At 32.4% G+C, this 21,234-nt stretch overlaps 1 protein-coding gene across 1 annotated transcript; it reads right to left on the bottom strand.

Annotated features, from left to right (window-relative positions):
- Positions 1-8: 8 nt before the first annotated feature.
- On the bottom strand, positions 9-2,254 carry LOC142549556 (sugar transport protein 8-like). Its single transcript, XM_075658550.1, has 3 exons — positions 1,843-2,254; positions 956-1,582; positions 9-869 (listed from the first exon to the last, which is right to left on the bottom strand). Exons 1-3 carry the CDS (start codon positions 2,146-2,148, stop codon positions 363-365), a joined length of 1,440 nt encoding a protein of 479 aa, XP_075514665.1. The 5' UTR covers positions 2,149-2,254; the 3' UTR covers positions 9-362.
- Between the last annotated feature and the right edge of the window lie 18,980 nt (positions 2,255-21,234).

The following is a 21,234-nucleotide window of genomic DNA, read 5'->3' as shown; positions in this document are numbered from 1 at the left end:
TGTGTCACGTCGCACACTTACTGTGTTTCGATTAGCCTTCTCTGGTCGCTTAATGCAAACTCAATAGGATCATAGAAGATATAACACCAAATATGAAAAGATTGAAATGAATTGATCAGATATTTAAGCTGATGTATAGAAATAGAAAATGGAATTATATAGTATTTAACTGGAATAATCAAGTTCAGGGACAAATCCAGCGTAAAAAAAATCTAAACATTAATCTTAAGAAAGAAATCTAAATATTAATCCCAAGAACTAAAACAACCAAACCAAATCAAACAAAAAATCCAAACATTAATCCTAAGAAAAAAGCTAAATATTAATCCTGAGAATTAGAACAGCCAAAACGAAACAAAAAATTAAGGCAAAAAATGAAGTAATTCAAACTTCTTCTTTGGTAACTTGTAACTTGAGTTCCTTCTCCACACAAGATTGGTCACCTCGTTCATCCGTGAAGAACCTACGCCAGAACCAGTGTTTCTTCCACACTCTCTCATAATCTCATTCATCTCATCAATGGGAATTCCTTTACTTTCAGGTAACAAGAATTTGGCAAAACATCCCATAACAACGATCCAGGCAGCGAAGAAGAAGAAGATACTCCACCTCATATGGCAAAGCATCGTCAAAAAAGCTTGAGCAATTATGAATGTGCAGATCATGTTCGCGCTGACTGCAAAGAAAAAGCCTGCAGTCCGTGTCTCCAATGGGAATATCTCACTCGGGATCAACCAGCCGAGGGGACCCCACGACCAGGCGAAACCCGAGACAAAGAAACAGATCAAGGCCATTACTATGTACGCGTAAGATTTGGATATGGCATTTGTTGAGCCCAACTGCATGGCAAGAATCAGTCCTGTTATACACTGCATAAAAAAAGGTACGTAAGAATCTTCTTCTTAGTATCATTAATTATTATAGATTTATGATGTCACAAATCTTGAGTATATACCTGAGAAATAAGCATTTGGATTGCAGCCTCGATGAGTAGAGCCCTTCTTCCAAACCTATCAACACCGAATATTGCAACCAAAGTGGACACCGAATTGATAGAACCGGTAACCACAGCTGATAATAACGAAGCATCTGACCCGAGCCCCATTGTTTGAAACAACACAGGGGCATAAAACATGATCACATTGATGCCCGTAAACTGCTGGAAGACTTGCAGTATTGTTCCACAGAAAAGTTGAGGAATACTGGATCTTTTAAACAAGTTTTTAAAAGGGTTCTTGATCTTTTTCGCAGCCTCTGTGGCACGAAAGATTTCAGCATACTCTTCTTGGACGTCTTCTACGCTTCGGATTTTCTTGAGTACCCTTAAACCCTCCTCCGTTTTGCCACGCTCGATCAGGCTAGTGGGCGTTTCGACAATGAGAAGGGATCCGAAGCCGAGGAAAATGGCCGGGAATGCAGCACCACCGAGTGATATCCTCCAGCCATAAGTATGCATTTTGGATGTCAAAAAGTTGACAACATTTGCTATTAAAATGCCTACTGTGATTAGCATTTGGAAGCATATGTTTAGGCCTCCTCTGTACTTTGCTGGTGCAATTTCTGATATAAACAGTGGCACTGCCTATATATATGGAAATAAAGATTAGAGCTTTGTGAAAATTATTTTACAAAAAAAGTAGAAAAATAAAAATTTTAATTCCCTATTTTCGACCATGATTTCTTTTTAAAGCTTTCAAGCAGCTGCATCCTCTGCTTGCCAGGATCATAATTTTATCAAATCCAAGACAATTACTTCTAATTCAATTACTTTATATCTCAATATATTAGATAAACTGGACGTAAAACTATTGTTTCTATTTATAAAATATAAGAATATTATACCTGATTTCCAAACCCAATTCCAGCACCTAGACAAAGGCGACCAGCGTTGAGCATAGGGATATTGACGGCGACGGCGTTGAGGACGACTCCGACAAAAAAGAAGAACGCGGCCATCTGCATAGTGCGCTTCCGCCCGAACTTTTTGCAGCAAAACGACGCGAAGAAGCTGCACACCACCGCTGCTAAGTACAGTGACGATGTGAAGAGTTGGAGCATCTGATTGTCATATTTGCAGTAGTTATCTTCTTTTGCTCTGTGCTTCTTTTCGTACACGACGGGGAAGAATTTCAGCAAGAAGCTATCCATGGATGTTACTCCTCCTGCATGAAATTGATTCGTCTAATATTATTATCAAGATTTAAAAAAAATATAAAGATTGCAGGATTTATATATAGTTAATTTCAGGATCTTGAAGAAAATCATAGCAAGAAAAGGAATCTAGTAAACGTCATATATTTGAATTCCCTTCTTGAAAGTTGGATTCATGAACGAAAAATCTAGGTGGGACCAACGGTAAAGTACCGTATTTTTCATATTCAAAATTTGCGGAAAAATTTAAAATTTTCTTAAACATAATATAACTTTCAAAGTTTGTCATAAAATATCTCAACCAAGTCCCCCATAAGACATGGTTACTCAAAATAACTTCAATAAAATTTGCTCACAAAAGGTTTGTTCAAAGTGTTTCCCTCAAAACATGAAATCAGAAGTAAATTAACATTTGCATAAAAACATAAACATTGCGGTCCTCGGGTTTGCCTCCCGCTCAGTCCAAGCCTGCCCCTTAGTCGCCATCTCCCGTCTCCTCATCAACATACTCACCTGCATCGATCAAGTCTAGTGAGTCTAAAGACTCAACACGTATAAACTGGAAATAGCGAGTACTACATAATAAAACCGCATGCAACTTTAAAAATAGAACATACATACTTGAACTTGAATTTAACATGCTTGAAACTTGAACATCGTGAGCTTAACTTAGACGTGCCATCAACATGAGCTTTTCTTAAACATTCTCGTAACATAAACTTGAGCGTATAAAGCATAATTTTGCGTAGAGGCATGTTTCAAAGTAAGTGACCCATAACATAATAAGGCCTAATCAGACACACCACAGTACTGGGCTGACAGGGACGTATCCACTGCCGCATACATAAGATCCTCGTTCATAAGTTTAACGGGTGGATTGGTCCCTGTTTATAAGTTTAACGCTTTTCAATCCCGATCTGAACCCGTTCATAAGTTTAACGGGGCGGAGAGGTCCTCGGCCACGTTCACCGACTTCCAAACTCATTCATACATTTGGTCACAAAGCAATTAGCATACCTCAAAACTTTAAAATGTTTTCTTTTGCACGTCATCATACTTATTTGGCGTTGAGGGATTCGTTGAACTTCGACTGGAGCCGTTGTTGCAACATACTAACATGAAATTGCATACTTAACTTGCATAACTTAGACGTAGAAATCCTACTTACTCTCAAGCTCAATCATTCCTTAGGACATTCTACAATTTTCCATGACACGGCCTTGATAACCCTTGCACTAAACCAAGACATCAAACCCCAAAGCAACCATCATATTTTTCTCAAAAACGTGAGTACACGGACCCTGGCCCCGGATCCGTGTATAGGTCCGTGTAGGGTCGGTGACCTGTGTGCGAAGGAAAGGATGAAGGCACGGACCCCGTGCCTGCCTCCGTGTAGGGGTCCGTGTCGACTCGCTAAAGCCATACTCTGAAAAAAAAAAGGGGACACGCACCCCGTGTCAAGGTCCGTCAAAGGGTCCGTGTACCTACGCAAGTTCGACACCAAAAAGAAAATAAAGGCACGGACCCCGTGTCATGGTCCGTGTGCAGGTCCGTGTGTCCTCGATTTTTCTGCACCTGCGAGAAAACTTATGCAATGTCTATTCACCCAATTTGACACTTAAAGGATATGATTCAACACCTTAAGACTCTTATTAGGACACCATAACATTGCACCAAAACTCGTACAAACGCCTTAAAACACGACGTCCACTCTACTACCCAATGCAACACAAAACATGGCAATTGACATCAAATCGATTTCCTACGACTTCCCACTAGTTCAAGTGCCTAACGACATGAAACGTAACCTCAAAAATACTCCAAACATCATTACCAATATATCTATACACAGCAACAATCACTCGTCGATCTCCAACGAAGCCTGCAACACAAAAACTTCAAGAATACATCAATATCATAAAATTTCTGAAAACGCAGTTTGAGCAGTCCCACGAAAAATGACATAACTCACTCAATTTTTGTCCAAAAATTTCGAATTATATATCAAATCGAAGGTATCGAAAAGCTCTACGTTTTTTGCCTTCGGAAATTTTCTCAAAATCTCGACCGAAAATTCGCATTTTTAAGAAGAACAGTACAAACGTGATTTAGATCTAAAAATTTTCCTTCAAAGTCGATCCAATCAATTAATCGCTCAAACTACGAACATCATACACATGATTTTACGCATAAAAATAACGCAACACATAATATGACATGATCGATGCAGCAAAGGAGAGATTATACGTGCCTTTTGATGATAAACTTTACCGAAACAGCGATACCGACGCGGGAATGGAGCGAGGCTTGATCCGGGACGAACGGGGCACTAAAATCCTCAAAGAAAACACACGAAAAGTTGTTGGAAATCGAAGAGGAAAGGGGCGGTTGCTCTAGCTTGAGGGACCCTAGGTTTTTTCTCACAAAAATAATAAAAATCTCAATGTGAAGTGAGTGTGTGTGTTTAGTCGTGTACAGGTGTGTGTAAAAGTGTGTGTGTGTGTGTTTTAGTAATTAGGGAGTAAATTATGCTTAATTAAATAATTAGTCATCAATTAAAACACTAACTCTCCCCTAATTAAAGTAAAATACACATTAATTTTTATAACGTTCTCCTTTAATTGAAATAACACACACAACATGCTAATTTTAAAAGTTTTAAATTCTTAAATCACTAAATACATAAACTAGGCTTTATAGATACTAACAACTCAATAAATTAATTAAAACACCTCATCCTTAACTTAAAATAAAATATCGCATTTAAAATTTGCCAAACTCGTCACCGGTCTCTTTTCCTCGGTCCCGCATCGAATAATCGCCTGAAACATGAAACTTGAAAAACATTTTAACGTGCATCACCAAAAACATTTATTTAATTGTTAAATATTTTATTCAAGTTTAAAATGATTTAGTGATGCATGATTTATTTAAATGGTATGATTTTAATGTTTTGTTATGCACGTTAAAATGTATTTCAATTGTCATGTTTCAAGCGATTATTCGAAGCGGGATCGAGGAAAAGACCGGTGACGATTTTTTGGTATTTTAAAATGTGATATTTTAATTTTTAGTCAAGAATGATGCATTTTAAAGGATTTACTAAGCTTTAGTATTTTTACAAGCCTTATTTATTTATCTAGGGATTTTAGAATTTTAAAGTTAGCATGGTGTACCTTATTTTGCTATGTAGTAAAGTTTGTAAAATTAGTGTGGATTTTACTTAAATTGGGGGACTTTTATTTAAGGATTAGTAGGGATAGTATTGTATTTAATGTGTTAATTGAGTAACTTTTAATTAGCACCTTAATGGTAGAATTAAGCCAAAATTTTAGTCCCTAATTATTAGCCTAAAACACGCACACACCCTTATTTACATACACTTACATGTATAACACACACACATCTCCCTTATCCCCATTCCATCATTTTAAAAGAAAAATTTTAGGGTTCTTGGCACAAGAGCAACAGCCGCCCCATCCCTTAAATCTTTCCAGCAAATTTTTGTTGATTTTATTGCAAGAAATTTGAGCCGCAAGTCATCCCGGATCAAGCCTTGCTCCGTTCCCGCATCGGTATCGCCGTTTCGGTAAAGTTTATCATCAAAAGGCACGTATAATCTCTCCTTTGCTGCGTCGATCATGTCATATTATGTGTTGCATTGTTTTTATGCGTAAAATCATGTGTATGATGTTCGTAGTTTGAGCGATTAATTGATTGGATCGGCTTTGAAGGAAAAATTTTAGATCTAAACCACGTTTTTTAATGTTATTGTTAAAACTGCGAATTTTCAGTCGAGATTTTGAGAAAACTTTCAACACGAAAAATGTAGAACTTTTCGATGCCTTCGATTTGATATAAAATTCGAGATTTTTGGATGAAAATCGAGTGAGTTCCACATCGGTATAGTATCGATCACCAGTAATAGAAGAAACTTCGATTCTATCCACATCGATATGATATCGATCATCAGTAATAGAAGAGTTACGATTCTATCCACATCGATACGGTACCGATCACCAGTAATAGAAGAAGCCACATTTCTATCCACATCGATAGCCAATCATCCGGTGACAGACTTTGGCACTATCGCCAATACACTATCTTGTGACATCGTGCAATGTGCCCGTGGCGATCCCACCACTATCAGGCGCTTCTGTCACAAGATTACTCATCTAATACCTGCTGTCTATAATCAAGAGAACAAGTACATCAATCAAATCAATACAATAAGGTAAAGTATGTGATTTAGGGAAACTCGAGCCAACCTTACTCGAGTTGTGCAATTCCAACTCAACATTAATTTATACCTTTATCTTCACGGTCTGACGAGGACGAAGTATCGAAGTCAACTCTGTCCATACCCAATCTGATAATGACAATCGAATAGATACAATATCAGTACATGACTCAGTTCAAAACCTGTTCTGATTAATATTCAAATCAAAACATAATCTGATCAGTGCCAATCGACATATGATACCACAATACAATCTCAACCAATACCGAATCTGCTCAATATCAATCGACTGATGTTTCGACGGCATAACAATACAGTCTCGATAACCCCGTCAATTCCAACATCACAGATATAATACCAGAACTCATAATCACTATCGATATAACTCATAATTTCAATGATAATATAAATCTGATATCGATTCTCAATCAACTCGACTCCAAAATTCATAACAATTCCATAATCAGTCCGTTTCTTAATCTGACTTCGATTCTATGATGTCTAACATGTCAAGAACATCATATATGACGTGTATTCAATTCCAACAACATCATAATTTCAGAACATGTCAAAACGTAGTAAAACTTACGTCCAGTTATAGCCTACGTCGTTAGGAACTCGGTGCCGTACTCAGATTATGAATCGGACGGACGGATTTTTGCGTAACCCTCAAATTTCACACGAAAGGAACTTGGAGTTTTCTTCCCTCGGTTCTTTCTCGTTTTTCTCCTTTTGATCCTAAGAATTGTAATGATTGATATATATATATATATATATATATATATATATATATATATATATATATATATATATCATCCACGTTGCATATAGAGACCAAATGTCGATTTTTCGTGATGCATGCCTGGCGCATATGCGCGCCCATGTCCCGCGCATATGCGCCGAACGTTCTGTCCGAACTTACAGCAAGTCGCGCACGACGTCCTTCCGCGCATGTGCACGACATTCTCTGGACTCGAGTCTTACCGATACACCTCCTCGCGCATATGCGCGCCCTATCTCGCGCATATGCGCGAGGTCCTCTGCCTTCGCCATGAGCTGCTCGCGCATATGCGCGTCTTTCTTCGCGCATGTGCGCGCAAGGTTCTGTCTACCTCGCGCATGTGCGCCCATCACGTCGCGCATGTGCGTGAGGAATCTTTCTTGCTCCTCATTTTGATTTTCTTTCGTCTTTTTCCGGTCTGATCCGTTCCGTCTATAATCATATCAATTATCACCAATAGATTATAATAATTATCGCCAAATCCTTTTAGATTAACCGGATAAATTTCTCGGGCCTTACATATATGACCTCAATATTTATTAATAATTTATTTTTATTTAATCGCACTCATCTCCATTTGTCTTCTCATTATTAGCTTAATGTTCGTAATATTAACAATTTATTTAAATTTATAACATTATGATAGTGATTTTATATGAATTTAATGTCAATGTAATTTAAAAGTAAAATTAAAAAAATAAATAACTAAATTGAGTTAAGTTTATGATAGTGATTTTCTATTAATTTTATGTCAATATATAAATTAAAGTAATTAATTTTAAAATTAAAATTAAAATAATAAATAGTTTGATTGAGTCTAGTACTCTATTAATAATCCTATTAAACTAATATAGAAATAATTTAAAGAACCTCATGAACATGACAAATTATAAAACAAACAAAATGATAAAATAGTAAGTTACAAATAAAAGTCATATATTATAATAAATAATTTATTTATAATAGTAATAGATGAGTTAAGTACATTATTAATGACTATATTAAACCAACATAGAAAATGACCTAAATAACCTCATAAATATTACAAATTATAAAACAAATAAAAGGGTAAAATAGTAAGTTCACAAATGAAAGTCATATATTTATAATAGTAATAGATAATGGATAATAGATAGATATTAATATTAACGTGGGTTTAATATTACACAAAAAAATCTTATCTCAAGTTAATTTTGTGATAATGATCTCAATCTAATTTGATCCTCCAACCCATGAAATAGTATTAATTTTTATATCAAAAATATTATTTTTTACTTCGAATATGGACCTGATCGAACCCGTATCACGGATATAAATTCATGAAAACGTATCACAAATACATACCCTTAATATTAATATTAACTAGTTTTGCTTGTTATATTTAAAGAAATTTTCTTGTGAAATTCAATCATTATTAATGTAGTAATTAGTTAAAAATAGATGGATGAAAAAATACGTAAGATAAAGCTTACATAATCTTATGTTTAATATTTCAACGAGATATAAAGAGATAATTCATAAATGATTGCATAAGATTTTTTTTGATAAAATGGATTACTCTGAATAATTTACTTTTATAGTTCTTTGTTTTGTTTGTTGTTAAATAATTATGTTTTTGCGCACGAATTTAGCACAACTGGTTATTATATGGATCTCGTTTTTAGTATTAAAAAATTTATCGACTAATACATACATTTATTGAAACGTCCTGCCCTTTTTATTGCTTTAAACGTACTAGAAAAAAAAAATTTAAACCTCACTTAACATCGGCCGATCCATAAAATATTTTTGACATCATTTTAAAAATAAACATCCAACTGCTATTTAAAAATCCAAAGGAAAATATTTTAAAGCATAAAATCGTCAACCATTTTACCAAACCTAAGAAGCAATAATTTGAAAAGAATAACTCATACTAAACCTCTCAAAAATCTCTCAAATGCATAAATAAATAATCTTAAAAATCTTTAATCATAAAGCATGAGTCAAAAGTCATAATGCGGAAAAAGTAGAAGCGTTGGTCCTCGGGTTGTGTGCACCTTCAGCCCAGTCAAATCACTCATCAAGTCCTCCCTCAATACCACCTGCATCCATCACACCTAGTGAGTCTAAAGACTCAACACACCATAATCTTTATAACGAGTAATACGTAATACAGTCAACATATAACGGTGAAAAATACTTGTATTTAAAATATCGTTTTCATGAAGATGCATAAACTTCAAACATGAACATTTTCGTAAAATACTTTTTCATGATGCATAAACTTTAAATAAAAATATCTTCATAATGATGCATCAACTTTAAACATAAACATTTTCATGACATGCAAACATTAATTTCCTTTTCCTCAACATGACATTACATAAAACCTTAAACATAATCATGAACATTTCCTTTTGTTTTCCTTTGTTGAATTCAGATCGTTAATTGTGACTTTCCTGACATGACAGTGACATGACGATGGATCCATCTACGTGAAACCTCAGTACTGGGCGACGGGGGACACCAGCAACACTCTAACCTGTCAACTGGGCCCTGGCCTATCATGATCGAATAGAAATACGATCGTCGGGGCTCCCTCTAGGGCCTTCTCCCATAAATGGGCTCCCTCTGGGGCCTTCTCCCCTCACGATATTCTCATTCTTACCTCAAACCTCATAATCTCATATTCGTAATAATGGAAACACGATCGTCGGGCTCCCACTGGGACCATCACCCTCACGACATCGCCATCATTAACGAATTAGTCACAATCACTTCACTTCCTTCAACGTTTTACATTCTCATCACTTTATAAAATCGTGCATAAAATATATTTTTTTTATTTTTGAAACCAAGCATGCAACATGTCTTTTAAATGTCAACCTTAAATCATAAAAATCCCATAGACATCTAAAAATCATAATTTAATCATGAACTTTTCATAAACATTTAAAATGACATTTTAACCTCAAAACATTTACAATAACACTTTGACATATTAAATCATAAACATATAAAATTCCCTAAACATTTAAAATATCATTTTAACATATAAAATCCATAAACATTTAAAATATCATTTTAACATAAAAAATTTCCATAAACATCCATAACTATAGAAAATAATCATATTAGCACATAAAACAGCATTCAGGGCACTGCCATGACGTTTACTAATTTCTAGGTGTAAAATGACCGTTTTACCCCTGGACGTATAATTTCCCGTTTTTGACTTTTTCTTAACTTCTTTGACTCTAACATGTCCCAAATAATTATTTAAGCCTACATAAAGTTTCTCATATTTTTACTTAGCTTAAATCGAGGACTTTTGATTTAATTTTTAAATAAGACGTATTAACACGTTTTAATCCCGAATTAAACCAAATCTTAATATAAAATTCTCAAATTAAAAACTTAGACTTATAATAATTATTTAAGCTTAAACCTAATTTTTCATAATTTTATAAAGCTTAAAACTAGGCGTTTCAATTAATACGTTAATTAGTGTTTCGTGCGACGATTAAATTCCGAATACTTCCAAAACTCGTTATTTTGATCCCAAATTTTTAACATAACCTTTTTATGATTTATTCTACCCTTCCAAGTCATGAGCCACACCCGTGGACCCATGGTTCTATTTTAGTTCTTAAATTTTCGAAATTGACACATTAGTGAACCTACCGAGCCATCTCCCAATTTACTCGAGCCACGCCCGAGCCACCTCGAGCCAAATCCTAGCCAACCCACCTAGGCACCCTACTGAACAAGCCCAGCCCATAGAACCTAGCCCTAGCTCACTCAAACTCACCTGAAACTTGGCCGAAAATCTGCATGTGTTGTGAATTGAGTCTCCTAGCATGTGTAGGACTCCTAACTAGTCTAGGACTCTTCCAGCTGAGCCACCACCGAGCCCACCTGATCCTAACCTTCCTTGGACCACGGCAAGACCCATCCTAAGCCTAGCCCAGCCCCTGAACCCAAGCAAGACGCTTCTGAATCAGGAAGACAATCTGCGCGTTCCTTTGATGCCCTGCGCTTCATCACGTTTTGTTCAACCAGCAGCGACCCCACCACTCCAGCCCCTGGACCGACCCCTGCCCATCACCCTAGGACCCTGATGGACTACTAGCCCAGCCCCAAACTGAGCCACAACCCCTGGACGCAAGCAGCAACTCCTCTGAACAAGACAGCAGCCGCGCGTCTCTTGTTCCCTCGCGTTCCATGTTTTGCTCGCCCCCTCCCTGAACCAAACCACACCATCCCCTGACCCAACCCTGGACCATCTCCCTGGGACCCTGACAGACCACCCTAGCTCGCCCCAGGTCAGCCGCGAGTCCCTCTTCTCAGCCACACCATAAAACCCCCTCGGGAAGAGTCCTATACAGCAAGGACTCTTCCCCAGCCCAACAGCTCGAGTCCTATCCCCTTAGGACTCTACCAGGCCCTCTACCCTGACCCTCCTCCGAGCCCCAGCCAGCCCTGATCGAGCCCCCTTGCATCCATGCAAAATATTGCACTCTTGAACTTTGAATCACCCATGCAACCTACGGTTTTCTTCTCCCTTGATTCCCACGTTTCCCGCATATTTCTTTTTTCTTTGCAGCGTTTTCCATGTTTTCTCAGGCCCTAAACTTGTGTAAAACTTTCCCCTTAACATCCTATTTCATGGCAGCCCCTTTGACAACAATAAACATGATTTTGGAATCAAAATTCATGGATTTCATACATGTAGGTGAAATATTCCGAAAATAATCAAAAGAATTTCATGATTTTCATGCACACGATATTTAAAACGATACTACGATGTGATAGATGAGAAAAGGAGATGTATGACGTGCCTTTGCGTAATATATGCACGAAAATCCGTTGCCGACGAAGAACGGGATGAGGAGACGAAGGCTATGAAGTTTCCCTTTGAATTTCTGAAAATTCCTTCTTCCATTGTGAGTGTGTGCCGTGTATGTTGATGAAAGGAGGAGTTTCTGAATTTGAAAGAGGTGTGGCCGTGTGATCTAGATGCCAAGTGAAGGGTTTTTGCACTTTAAATCACTAACCAATCTTAGGCCCATTAAGTATGTAGATTAGGCCCAATATTGCTTAATTAAAATATTAAAAATAATTTTGCTTAAATAAGTTTGTAAATTTATTAGCCGGGTTGTCAAAAAAATTCGTATTTTAGTTGAAAAACCAACACCGATAAAATTTACGTCCCGGCGTATAAAACCACCTCCAAACTCATTATTTTCAAAAATAATAAAAAGCATCAATCATATTTTAAATAATTAAAAACAATTATTTAATAAAAAATATTTTCTATTTTTCAGCCACCGGTCTCCGTTCCTCGATCGCAACTCGAATAACCTTTAAAAATATATTTTAATGCAACCATGTAGAAAAATATGTTTTAAACATGCAAAATGCACAAAATAATGAATTAATGCAATTAAAAAAATTAATTAAAATACACAAGGAATTTAATAATTGCATGCATATGGTTTGCGTGAACCTTTTAAATTTTCGGGGCGTTACATTTATAGTCGACCGGAAATTGCCAACAATCGTTATCTCTGATACCATATTAAGATTCACAGAACGCAAACCGATGCCTGAGATTTGAGAATAGAACTCCATTCATTTTCTGAAAAATAAAATGTCATCCAAATACTTTATCGTCATGACATGCCCACGAGGGCTTGGGGTGTTTTCTCTTGCTTATGTGTTGTATTTCTTGAATCTTGATTTTATAGCGCTAAATTTTTTGTTTTTACTTTTGTGTTATTACTTTATTGGTCATTTTGTTGTTGAAAGAGAGATCCAAGTCCAACCCTTTTTGACAGTGTCTTGGATCTGTCGTAGCTATGAATATGGCTTGAAATCGACCACCAAATAATGAAATGGGAAAACAGATTTATTCAATTTGGAGTTGTGGATCGTTAAGTATTCAAAGTTTTGTTTTGGTGCACTAATTTTTCTTTTTGACTATTTTGGTTCAATTGTTGATGTGACATAACACAAATAAGCAATTTATGATATCACATTAGTATTTTTCGGTGCAACACAAACACTCCAACGAAATTGGATTGAATACTTAAAAAAGCCAAAGTTAGTATACTAAAACCAAAAATTTGAAAACTAGGGAGACGGAAACAGAATAGCGCGCCAAGGTTAGTAAAACAAAAAAATTATTTTCCTATCTTTATTATTATTATTTAACTAGTATATCACTTGTGCCATACACGTAATATTAAAATTAGTAAGTATGATTGTTTAGATAATTATCCAAAATTATTTATATTGAATATATTTAATCATTATATATATATATATATATATATACACACATATACTAGAAAAATGTACGTGCGTTGCACGTGAGCAACTTAATTGCTGGAATATAAGTATGAAATTTTGATAATATTTAAATGAATTAAAATATAGCTAATAGCATTTATTAATTGAAACAATTCAAACCACAAAATCAAAAATCATGACCACAAACGGTATATGAATCGGAGAAGCCATCTTATCCACATGAAACACTTTTCAATATACTTCTTGGTTGATTTTGATAACTTAACAACTCTTTGTCGTAGTTTGTTATAATATACATATAACCATTTTGGTACACACAGCAAGTATATATATGATCGTCTTTAACATCTATTATGTTATTTAAAATCCTCATCTGGGATATGACATGCTCTACTTCCCTATCAGGACGTTTTTTCGGTTTTCTACATTGTTTTTATCCAGTAATCTTGTTTTCCAAATATTTATTTTATCGTTGAATGATTTTTCTGTTTTTGACAATCATCAATTATAACTCATAAGAATAAATGTTGTATTTAGTTGTGATTGGTTTTTACTTGTGACTAAAAGTATGTATAACCTATATATTCTTCAACAACATAATCAATGAATGGTGCTGTAATTTCTTCAAATATCGTGATATTTGTAATATCATTTTTATATATTTAGTAATATTATCAACATATAACTATAAATTTAATAAATTTTTAACAATTATTTCTCAATCAATGTGAGAAAAACTTGAAAATCTTTTTAAATGACTATACCTTAGAACTGTGTCATCGTTTAATTTGACGCAATTCAGGAAAGTCATTTCGTTCGTCATTTTTTAGAAGATTTGGAACAATGATTGCGTGCATCATATCATGGGGATGATATAGTTTCAATCTCATAAACAAAACAAATTTAATTCTATCGAGTTTACATTTTGTTTTATAATATTTTATATATTGTAGGACCGAGCGCTTGCCGCTTTACCAAAAGCTATAGCTAGTAGTAATAGTGCAACTCAAATTTTTTAAACCGCACAGCAGCTCAAGCACCACAGTTCGATCGCTCTACCAAGCAGGGACAATTATTGCACCCAACAATCTCTCTCCCAATAATTGCACTCCTTGCCATCAATGGGAATCGAACCCGTGACATTTGCTCTGATACCAATTGCAAGAACTTTACCAAAAGCTATAGCTGGTGGTAGTGGTGCAACTCAAATCTTTTAAACCGCACAGCATCTCAAGCACCACGGTTCGATCGCTCTACCAAGCAGGGACAATTATTGCACCCAACATATATTGTGGAACAACATGCAAAATTAATTATTGTATTTTAAAAATCTTGAGAAGGACACGAATAACGTAATTAAGGTATGTATATGAGATATCATTCAAATATATATATCAAAGTATTTGTCTTATTCAATATCGCATCTAATAATACAACTGTTTATATTTCATGAGCATCTTATAATAGACAAAATTAATTTGATGAAATATTGTATAATTCAATTTGAATTTCACTATTCGGCTAAGTGAATTTATTTGACGAGTAGTTCTCTATGTTACCATCATATATCTCATGAATTAGTTTGTTAGCCAATTTAACTAAAATAATAGACAAAAACAACCTCTTAGCCACCTCGAAATCTATCGAGATAATATTGAAAGAAATAAAGTGCAACCGGCTCAATGTCTCAATTTACTAAAAATGCACAAAATTGATCTATTGTGTCCACAAAACTTTAGAATTGTTCTCATACCATTAAAAATAGAATGAGAATTATACACATTTTTTTCATGTATTTCTTTTTCTGAATGAAGAAATTTTTTTCTTTTTGTTTATTCTTTGAGAAATATTGATATTTTATATGTCATCAATATGTTGCAAACCATGAAGTAGCAACATAATCATTATATAACCCTTGAAGGTTTACACATACAATTTTCCAATTTCTTCTTTATTGTTGTGCGTTGAAATTTAAATATGAATCATTCTTGATCTTAATATTTTACTTTAAATACGCCTTCAAATATATATGTATATATTTCATGTCACTTAGTTAGACCTAATTTCAAATATCTAAAAAAATGTGTTTGAATTATATCTTACAGAAATAGGACATAATAATACGCAACATTATTTTTTTTAACATGTTTTTTCCATCCATTATGTTTGTCATAAATTTTTTGTTCAATATTTGATTCATTTCTTAACTACATGTATGAAGAACCAATAAATTAAATAATTCACAGAAATCATATATTACCCTCTTCGTAGAACATAAGACCCAAAATATTTGGCTTTGATTGGTGTACTCTCATACATATTTTCATATAAACAACAAAACAAATAATAGAATATCAGAAAAATCAATTGCCGCAAAAAATACTAAACAAAACGAATTTAAAAAATTCATGACACAAACAACCTCCATAAAAAATGATAACTCAAAGTTCAAAAATAATTTATTTAGTACAATAACAAAGAAATTGAAGTATATACAAGCAACAAAAAACATAAATCACTCTCAAATTAAATACTAACTCATATTATTCCAATATTTTTTTTCAAATAAAGAGAATGCGTCATATTAACATCATGGTTTCATAAATATTTTATTTTTTAAAAAAACACACAAAGAAAAAAATGGTGCCTCAAAATCATAATGAAAAATCCTTTAATAAAACTTTAAGAAATAAAAATATAATATGAAGTCACACAATTTTCCTTAAATCAAAGAAAAATATTAGATCGTTGACAAAATATATCTGACAACGACAAAACATATGTTAACTTGTGATATAATTAAAATTTAGAATCATGCATAATCCTTTAATTAGAACAAAATCGTATGCCAAAAATCTACTTGATATTATCTCTTTTAACAATTTATCCATGTTTGTCGTCCACCAGAGGGCTCATAGATCCACTAATTTTTTTTAGTCCGCCTATTAATTTCACAATAAATAATATTACAAAAATAATATAATCAGGTACATAAAAACTCAAATTCAAATACATTCAATCAATTTAAATAAAAAAATTTGAATAGTGAATATAATAATATTGTAAAAATTTTGAATACTGATTATAGACAGAAGTCTGGAAATACATTTGTCCCAATAATAAAAAAATATTGTCTCTTTATATTCTGAGATATAAGCTAAAAACGAAAAAATATTTCATCTTTTTTAATATTTTCTAAGTCGTTTCAAACTAAGTAATCTAAGCAAACTGAAGACATGCATTATGTGTTTAAGAATTAACAAAATATCTCAAGGAAAAAAATTAAAAATAATCATTATTGTGGATATATAGTTTTGTTTTATATTTTCTTTCGGTGAACAAACAAATCACACAAGGAATCCAAATACAACATGATCAATACAAACGACATATAACACAAAACATGTAATGATGTGTTAAAAAACTCATCTCATTGCAAGAACACAAAATGATTAAATGAAGCATATTATTTAGTAATATTTATTTAGCAGCATATATAAAAAATTGACTAAATAGCTTAAAAACAATATTTGGAATAACTTACATATAAACATTTATCTCAATCATATATCTCTATTGACACATAAAGAGTTTGAAAATATCTTTATTCTAAATGGGAGAAAGAAGTTTTATATAACCTTAATATTTATTAATAATGTATTTTTATTCAATCCGACTCATCTCCCTTCATCTGCCCATTATTACATTTCATCAATATGGTAGATATTTTTCATGAATTTGATCGAAATGTATAAATTTAGTAATTAAAATTAAATTTAAAAATAAATTAAAACAATAATTAATTTGATTGAGTTAAGTACACTATTAATGATCTTATAAAACTAACATAAAAATTGCTTAAATAACATCATGAACATGACAAATTGTAAAAAAAAAATGGTAAAATGGTAAGGTTACAAATGAAAATCATATATTTAATAGATAATATTTATTAATAATGTATTCTTATTCAATCCGACTCATCTCCCTTCATCTATCCATTATTACATATCATCAATATGGTAGATATTTTTCATGAATTTGATCGAAATGTACAAATTTAGTAATTAAAATTAAATTTAAAAGTAAATTAAAACAATAATTAGTTTGATTGAGTTAAGTACACTATTAATGATATTATAAAACTAACATAAAAATGACTTAAAGAACCCTATGAACATGACAAAATATAAAACAAATGAAACGGTAAAAAAGAAAACTCACAAATGAAAGTTAAGTACACTATTAATTAACATATTAAACTAACATAGAAAATTACTTAAAGAACCAAATGAATATGACAAAATATAAAATAAATAAAAAAGTAAAAAAGTAAGCTCACAATTCAAACTCATATATTTATAATAGTAGTAAATACATTTGAGATCATATTCGAATAAGGATAACAATCATGTCATCAAATTGAATTATTTATCATTGCATTTGATATATTGATTGAGTGAAACTGTTACTGAAAAAATCGTTTATTAGATGAGCATTTTGATCAAAACTTTTAATTATTTTTTGAACATTTTAAAAAATATTCACAGTAAAGTTTTAATTAAATAATAATTATTAATATATTGATGCATTGACGGTCAATATACTAAAAAATCATGATGACATTCTTTATTAAAAGTTGAAAGGCATAATATTATATAAAAATTTATAGTTTATTTAATATTTTATAGAGTGTGTAGAACTAAATATATAAAAGTAACACAAAACTCAAAACTGTGACCGAAATTAAATGATACGATCAATCCAAATATTTAAGGACTATTATTTACGCTCTAGTTTTTATAAAACACACTTCATATTTATTTTTTACTCTAAAATACCTAATGTGTCATCAAATGATTTTAAAAATATTGATATATATACAATGTCTTTTATATATTTTTCTTTTACTATTAAATATAAGAAAATATAAAAATTATTCACAAAAACTCTTATGAAAGCATCTAATGAGTCAATTTGTGATACGAGTCTTCTACCCGATCCAACTCCATTGAAAAATATTGTTTTATAGAACAATTTCAGTGATGGCCTTTTACTGATCTCATCTTTTGTGGTTGTTCTTCCCGACCCAACCACCCACTCAATATTAGAGAAAAACATATTCTGAAGTTCTTTTTCTATTATCTCGATCTTCTGCATAATCATTATCACAAAAAGGCATCAAATCCGATTGTTTTCCTTCCTTATAATAGAGACCAAGTTCTGGCTTTCGTTGCAAGCATCATAAAATCTTCTTGTAGGCTAAAAGATGCATTTATGTGGGATTCTCCATGTATCTACTTATGGGACTAAAATAATAGATGATATACGGCCTTCTTGTTATCTAACACATTAAGCTTCCAACAATTTGATTGTAAAGTGTGATGACAATATTCTTTCCTTCACAATATTTGGTTAGCTTCAAACCATACTCTACATGAGTACTTGCAGAATTGCATTTCTCCGTCTTAAATCTGTACAAAATTTTGAGAACATATTTCTTTTGGGAAATAAAAATCCCATAATTAAGTAGATTGAACTACTGCAGTATCAAGAAAATAATCCATCTTGCCAAGATCCGACATATCAAAGTCAACCATCATTGACTCTTTAGAATTTTCAAACACGACACTATCATTACCCATGAATATAAGAATATCAACATATAATCAAACAATGATCATTTTTCCTTTGTCTTCAAATTTGTACAAAGTGTATACTCATATGGACATTTTTGAAAACCCACCTTAAAAAAATAAGCCTCAATTCGACTATATCATGTTCGTGGGACTTGATTTAGTCCATACAAAGCTTTCTTCAATTTATATACTTTATGCTATGTATATATAAATGTTCTTCTAAATCTCTATGTAAGAACTCCGATTTCACTTCCAATTAGAAGATAAACCCATGAATATTGCGCTACTGGGGAAATTATCAATATGATCGTATCATGTCTTGCAATAGGAGCAAATATTTCTTTATAGTATACTTCAAACTCTTGTTTGTAACCTTTTGCTAACAATTGTGCCTTGAATTTGTCTATTTTTCCATTTTCTTTCAATTTACTCTTGTAAATCCACTCCACGCCTATTATTTTTTGAATTTTTGGAAGCTCGGTCAGTTCCCAAGTGATTTCAGCATCCATTGTCTTTCGCTATTTTGATTCTTTGACATCACCTTCAAAAGCTAATGGGTCACAATATGAATATAGAGAAAATTGTACAAATAGATCATCAATTTGGTTAATACCGATTATCTTATAATATGTCATCCATGGCGGTCTTCTTCTAACTCGTTGAGATCTTTGTTCATTTTCTATCTCATTGGCTGAAATGTGTTGATTGATTGTTGCTTGTTGCTTGTTCTGTATAGATTGTGCATTCTTCAAAGGATGCTGCATTTCTTCTCCATTTGTTCCATCAAAATCAGCTTGAATTTGTTGTCTAATAGTATTTTTATCATCGAAAAGCTACAGAACATCGTGAATATTTTTTGCATTGGGATAGATAAATCTGCATATTCTCGTGTCAGTATCTATTTTGTTCAACTTTGAACACGAGTCTTTTTTCGTGCATATATTTTATCTTGCTGACATGTATCTCAACAGAGTTGAGATAAAGTTATTATGTTTTGTTAGCCCAAATCAATCATGCAAAAAATCTACTAGGTTGAGTACATATTGATAGTCATAATTTGAAAATTGAAAGCTAAAGAATTCCACTGTTCATTGTTGCGATTGCAATTAATAAATAACAAAATGACACGTAGTTATTGTATGTTGTTGAATTAGTTCAATATAACTCGTCATAGTAAATTAATAAAATAATGAACTTCTTCGAAAACATTGCTTAATAATTGAAATTCAATCATTATATAACATTAAAGAGTATGTGCATTAATCGAGATTATAACAGTTGTTTATTTTTTAAAAATTATTTATATTGTGTTTGTTTCATTTTATTTTAATTTCAATTTAGTTTATTAATTTATTCAAGTTTTTGTTGAAGTTAATACACAATGTTATTGAGATAGAATTGTAATATATCAATTCCTGTCGGGTGATATCCGTACTTGTTATTAAAACTTGACATGTACACTTTTAATAATATTGTGTTTAAATATATTCAGTTGTTATAAATTAATGTGCTAACAAAACTCGAATGGCTAGATTACATACAAAATCGATATTTTCACATATATTGTATTAGATATTCAAGACATGCATAAAATATATCATCAACATTTCATTTACGACTAAGAAAGTACACCTTTGATATTAAATATAATGAGAAAAATTTGTATTCACTAAGAATTTAAGAGAAGAAGATAAATGAAATGGTATAACGAAAAGTAAACTATATAAAATAAACATGTGAAAACATGCAAATTTCATATTTGTGATTAATATGAATTTATAAAAAATAAATTTTCATTTTTATTTATTAAATTAACTAATTTTATCTCAAATAAAATCGTTTCCACGTGTAACCGTTTATAATTTTAAATTCTCAACACTTGCATTTTATATTTATATTCGAAATGACTGATTGGGTATATGAATTCATAGACATGGAATGCATTCCTTCTTGCGTGAAGTAAAATACGATGGTAAATGATTATTAGATTATAAATTGAATCACTCACTAGTAAGTTGATGGTTGATTATAAGAAATAAATAGAGAGGTAAACGAAAAAATTATAGCTTCAATTACAAATTATCTATGGAGAATTAATTCATATATAATGATTATATCAATGCACT

The sequence above is a fragment of the Primulina tabacum genome, chromosome 6 (assembly GCF_025594145.1).
Source record: "Primulina tabacum isolate GXHZ01 chromosome 6, ASM2559414v2, whole genome shotgun sequence".
Classification (NCBI taxonomy): domain Eukaryota; kingdom Viridiplantae; phylum Streptophyta; class Magnoliopsida; order Lamiales; family Gesneriaceae; genus Primulina; species Primulina tabacum.
Note: the sequence above shows the minus strand (reverse complement) of the source record. Positions and strands in the feature narration are given on the sequence as shown.